The sequence below is a fragment of the Pygoscelis adeliae genome, unplaced genomic scaffold (assembly GCF_000699105.1).
Source record: "Pygoscelis adeliae isolate BGI_AS28 unplaced genomic scaffold, ASM69910v1 Scaffold284, whole genome shotgun sequence".
Classification (NCBI taxonomy): domain Eukaryota; kingdom Metazoa; phylum Chordata; class Aves; order Sphenisciformes; family Spheniscidae; genus Pygoscelis; species Pygoscelis adeliae.
Window position 1 is genome coordinate 12,920 of NW_008824671.1, and position 5,256 is coordinate 18,175.

The 5,256-nt window shown below is 48.4% G+C and overlaps 1 protein-coding gene across 1 annotated transcript in view; it reads left to right on the forward strand.

Annotated features, from left to right (window-relative positions):
• FZR1 (fizzy/cell division cycle 20 related 1 (Drosophila)) overlaps positions 1 to 4,304 on the forward strand; it is a gene marked incomplete at its 5' end in the record, with an annotated part of 8,824 nt that extends 4,520 nt beyond the window's left edge. The window contains 5 exons of the mRNA XM_009323003.1: positions 345 to 529; positions 1,426 to 1,659; positions 1,741 to 1,845; positions 2,681 to 2,773; positions 3,625 to 4,304. Coding sequence (XP_009321278.1) covers positions 345 to 529; positions 1,426 to 1,659; positions 1,741 to 1,845; positions 2,681 to 2,773; positions 3,625 to 3,666 — 659 coding nt within the window. The remainder of the gene's footprint in view (positions 1 to 344; positions 530 to 1,425; positions 1,660 to 1,740; positions 1,846 to 2,680; positions 2,774 to 3,624) is intronic.
• Between the last annotated feature and the right edge of the window lie 952 nt (positions 4,305 to 5,256).

The following is a 5,256-nucleotide window of genomic DNA, read 5'->3' on the forward strand; positions in this document are numbered from 1 at the left end:
TTTTTTTTTTTTTTTTTTTTTTTTTTTTCTTCTCAGAGGCGTTTTGAATTTGAACGCTGGAGTGAGATTTCGGAAGTCAAGGCACCTTCTGAGTTCTATTTCTGTGCTTTACTGCACTGCGAAATGGGATTAGTGATACCTTCAGTAAGTTTGTGCAGGTTAATCTTTCTTTGTACACTATTCTAGGACTTCAGGCAGGGGATATAAGGAAGGTCCGTAAGCACTGATTTATTTATTGATTGATTGATTTATTTTTAAACCTTGGCAACTGTGGTGGCTGCGTTCTGCCTGCCCACTCCCGCAGGACTCCCACAACGTACTCTTACGCTCTGCCTGCGTTACAGGTGCCTTGGCATGGAACGCGGACCAGCTGTCTTCTGGGAGTCGAGACAGGATGATCCTCCAGAGGGACATCCGCACCCCACCCCTGCAGTCTGAGCGGCGGCTCCAGGGCCACAGGCAGGAGGTCTGTGGGCTCAAATGGTCTACGGACCACCAGCTCCTGGCCTCTGGAGGAAATGATAATAAGGTATAGTACTTCCAAGGAGTCATGTGAGGCTCAATGTCTCTAGATCTTCACCGAGAAATGTCAGACCCTCTTTCTTTAAGGATATTTGGCCTCTCTGAAAGGGGCTTTTGTTTCAGTTGTTGGACTGTGTCCAAACATAAATCATGCTAAGCTTCTACTCAGTCTCCTCTCTCTAATAAAATTAAAAAGGCAAATTTAATTTTGCTTCTGTATTTGGCTAATTAAATCTATAGCTTGACTCAGGGGTTTGAGTTCCGCAAAGCTACTGCTAAGCTGTACTTCCTGACATTGTTTAGGTGTAGTGTATAGTCAGTTTGTTACAATAATGTTTATCTATGCAGAAGGAAACTGAGTTTAGAGCTATATAAGTTCTAATACCTATAACGCAGGCTTGTAGTTCACTGAGCACCATATGGAAGAAGCATCTGTTACGGAGAAGCAGTGTTCAGAGCCCTTTGGAGCGGGTTGCTAGGTAGTGAATTTACCCAGTGTCTGTGTGACAGCACGGTTGTACCGAGTTCCTCCTGCTCAGAATAACTTCTAATGACCTTGAGCATATTTCTAAACGTGTTCTGGAATAACACAGCCACAAAGACAAAAGAAGGTTTGAGTTCATGTTCAGTGACACTGTCTTTGGCTTCATAAGCTTAACTTAAGGACTGTTGGCTTCTTTGTGGCCCAGTGGTAGAATGACTCCTCAGTTGAGTGTGGTGGCAGGGTGGGACTGGCTTCAGGGCTGCAAGTGCAGAGTGGGGAGGCATGTGCTTGGGCAGAGCTGTGGGAAGTCATCTCGTTGCCCAACTGCCCTCATCAGTCCCAGTGCAACATCGTGGCTTGTGGGTGTTGCGGACACATGACTGCAGCACAAGTCTGATCACGTCTCTCCTCTCTGCCAGCTCCTTGTCTGGAATCACTCCAGCCTGAGTCCTGTCCAACAATACACAGAGCATCTCGCAGCAGTAAAAGCTATTGCATGGTCTCCCCACCAGCACGGACTCCTCGCCTCCGGCGGAGGGACAGCTGACCGCTGCATACGCTTCTGGAACACGCTCACCGGGCAGCCTTTGCAGTGCATCGACACTGGCTCGCAAGTGTGCAACCTGGCCTGGTCGAAACACGCCAACGAGCTAGTAAGTTCCTCCCTGTGCAGTCCTGCTGCTGAGCTGTCTTGTGTTAGAAAGCATGATGCATATTTCCCTCTCCCCTTTCAGGTGAGTACCCACGGATACTCGCAGAACCAGATCCTTGTCTGGAAATACCCCTCGTTAACTCAAGTAGCAAAGCTAACAGGACACTCGTACCGAGTCTTATATCTGGTAAGCAATGGCCATGTCTCTGAAGACTTCTGTAGCCGCGCGTGTGCTGAGATGAGACCCAAAGCCACAGCGCCAGTGGCACTGTGGGCTGCCTGTAGTCTAGGTGGAGATATGAATGCTGCCCTACAAGCAATGAAAAACGCTCTGTATCTGGTTTCCTTGCCTGCAAGGGATACTTTGATTTGCTGCTATGGAAATGTGAGGCTTTATTAATGAATAGCAAAGCCTGCCAAAACTCTTCTGAGGAAGCACAAGCATCTCTTCTTGTTCCCTTACGACTTGTACGCTTTTTTACTGGTGACTGCCAGCAGGGGACAAATTTGATGCTTTCAGTCCTCCTAATTTGTCATTTAAAATGCTTGGTGCAGTTAATCCACATTGATCTCGTACCTGCTTTGTTACTGCTACGTGGGACTTTCAGCAGATTCATAACAGAGATGATTAATATGCCGATACTGTTTTGTGAGGTAGATTCCAACGTAAGTGACTAATAGAGCTGGCAAATACCGGTCATATCACACTTCCTGCCTTAACACATATTTATAATCCGGGGAGGAATAGCCTCAATTACAAATGGCTTGGATTTGTTAACACAAGATTCCTTTTTATGGTAATTCCACCCATGTATTCCATAGCTGCATAAGTAAGATGCAAGCGCTCAACTTGGCACCTGCTGAGACTGAATAAGGCACGTGAAAGCAGAGGTAGTTGTTTGGTTTCTCACCGCCAGCCAAGTAGGAAGGAGAGTTAAATATCTCTCATGCATTCCAAGGAAGATTTGTTTTCAACCCCAAAAATGTAACAGATGCTAAAGGTTGCTCTCTTTTGGCCTTAGGCAATGTCCCCTGATGGGGAGGCCATAGTTACAGGAGCTGGAGATGAAACCTTGCGCTTCTGGAATGTCTTCAGTAAAACTCGCTCGACAAAGGTGAGGACACATTGTGTGGATGCCTGCAGCTGTGTCCTGCAGGAGGCTCAGCCTTTGGGGCTGAATTCAGTCCAAGTTTGCTCTGTTCTGCTGCCTTGCCTCTGATCTCTTCACCGTGTCCTGCAGAGCGAGGGCTGGATGCAGTGAAGGGTTAAACTTTGAGATAGAAAGGGGTTTGTAGCCATCAGATGAAATAAAAGGTTGCCTCTGTGTGCCCAAGGCAGCCTGACAGAACATCCTTCTCCTGGCTGTTACAGGGCTGCTGAACATAGCAGCATTTCAGGGACCTCGCCCTGAGCCCACCATCTTCCCTGCTAGCGTGCTGCTATGAACTGACCCGGTCCTCAGAGGTGATTATCCCCTAGCTCCTTAGGAAACTGCTTAAAATGGTGGCTTGGGTGGAAACAGGGTCGTGGATGCTGCCACTGACAACTCGCCATCACCGAAAGCGGGTTGTGCCCGATGCTCTGAGAGCTTTTCTGGGTGTCTGGCAGAGGCAGTGGGGAATGGCAGAGAGATCTTAAGGAATGAGCTGTGGGGAGCTGGCGCTGCTCACTGCTGGGTGTCCCCCTGGTTTCTGACGGCGCAGGGGTACAGTTTCCCGCAAAGCTGTGGGAGCGGCACACTTGCCTGCCATGCTCCTTGTTATCAGTTGGAAAAAACCCATGGGAATATTTATGGTGTTGGACTTTGAATGGTGAGCTCAGATCATGCCCTGAGCTAGAGATACCTCACCAGTTTAGCAGTTGTTTTATTAAAAAAAAAAACCAAACCACCAAACCAAAAGGACATGGAGTAACGCTGCGGCACAACGTGGAGTACTTAGCACCTGCTTTGTCTCTTCTCCTCAGGAGTCTGTATCCGTTCTCAACCTCTTCACCAGGATACGATAAACCCCATATACTGCGACCCAGGAGACTACAGCCTGACATACCAGGATAAAACCACTACCTTGGTGTGCATGGAACCCCAAACGATCAGCCAGAAGGGAAGGGAGTGCCAGTGGGACTGGAGGATGGACCTAACGGATGCTAATTAAATACGTGCTTGTGAACCACGCTGGGCGGTATTTGGGATGGGGTTGGGGAGGGGAGGGAACTGCCAAAGGTTTACGGATTCATCCTTCATAAAGGGAAACGGGTACAAGAGAAACGTTAAACCAGCATCCTCCAACCCTCATGTTGTGTACTGGAGAAAACGTGTGACATGGACCATTGAGACCGGACCAAGGCCATCCCAGCTGCTGTGTTGTCCCCTCTTGGGAGAGATGAGAGTATCCTTGCCTCTGTGGGAGCGGGTTTAACGTGCTGCTCTGGGTCCCTCTGTCCTCGGGTGGACATCTTTGGAGGTAGGAGCCAGCCAGACTTGTTCAATACAACTGGTGCAAGGGGGCTAAACTCCAGGCTGGGCGTTAGCCTCTCTGATTATCTAAGGACATTGTTTATAGCCTGGCATCCCCGTTACATGAAGAAACTGGAGAACTGCTTATTTTCCTTTTTTCTTTTTTTTTTTCCTTCTCCCCCCCACTCCCCCCTGCAAATAGGTACTGTAGTACTTGATACAATCATTCCCGTACGACAGCTTGATTTTTGGCATGCTTGACAGCTGCCTTCAAACAAGTACATTTTTGGGCTTTAAACTTTGGAGGAGACTTGGAGAGGCTCCACCTCAGAGGGAGCACATTCAGAAAGTTCTGAAATTGCTATTGCATGTTCTGGGCTGATCCTTTTAGTTAACAGAGAGGAAAAACAATGGCTTAAAAAAAAAACAAAACAAAACAACCCCAACCAACAACCACCGTGCATGTGGAGCTTCCCACAGTGCCGTTGGGGGCAGGCTGGTTGCTCTGGAGTCTTCCTGAGGGCAAAGGCAGTTGAGATGCATTTGAGAAACAAAACAACTCGCGTGGATCTGGTTTTTGGAGAGAGCATGGCCTCTTCTGGCTGGAAGGGGGGAAACACCGTGTCCGGGCGAGAGGGGGGTTCTTTTTCTAAAGCAAGGAGGAAGTGTTGCTTTTTTTTTACCTCCAGGTCAAAGCCAGGGACCTGTTGTTGGGGTTTTTTTGTTGTTTGTTTGTTTTTTTTTTTTTAAGTTGTATGGGGAGAGAGTGCCTGCTTGTGTGTTTGGAGCCTGTGTGACGAGTGCCGTGGGATGTGATGCAAAGCACTTGCGTGTGTATGTTGCTTTTAATTTAAAGAGAAGCTGTTACGCTTGCAGCAGCCTGTTCCTGTCTTACTTTGTACGTGTGCCAACGCTCTCCCTGCCGTGCACCTGGCTCCTGCCTGCCCCCAGCCCTCTCCAGTGCACTGGGATGTGAGTGCTGTTCTGCTGCTTCCTCTTCTCGTTTGGATTTTCCTGGCTGTGTATATAGACCTTGACCTGTTCTCTGTAGAGTGCATAGGCAATACTTTTCTGTCTCTTCCCCCCCCCTCCTCTCCTTCTTTCCCTGAAACCAGACCGTAGGGGTGGCGGTAGGAATATGG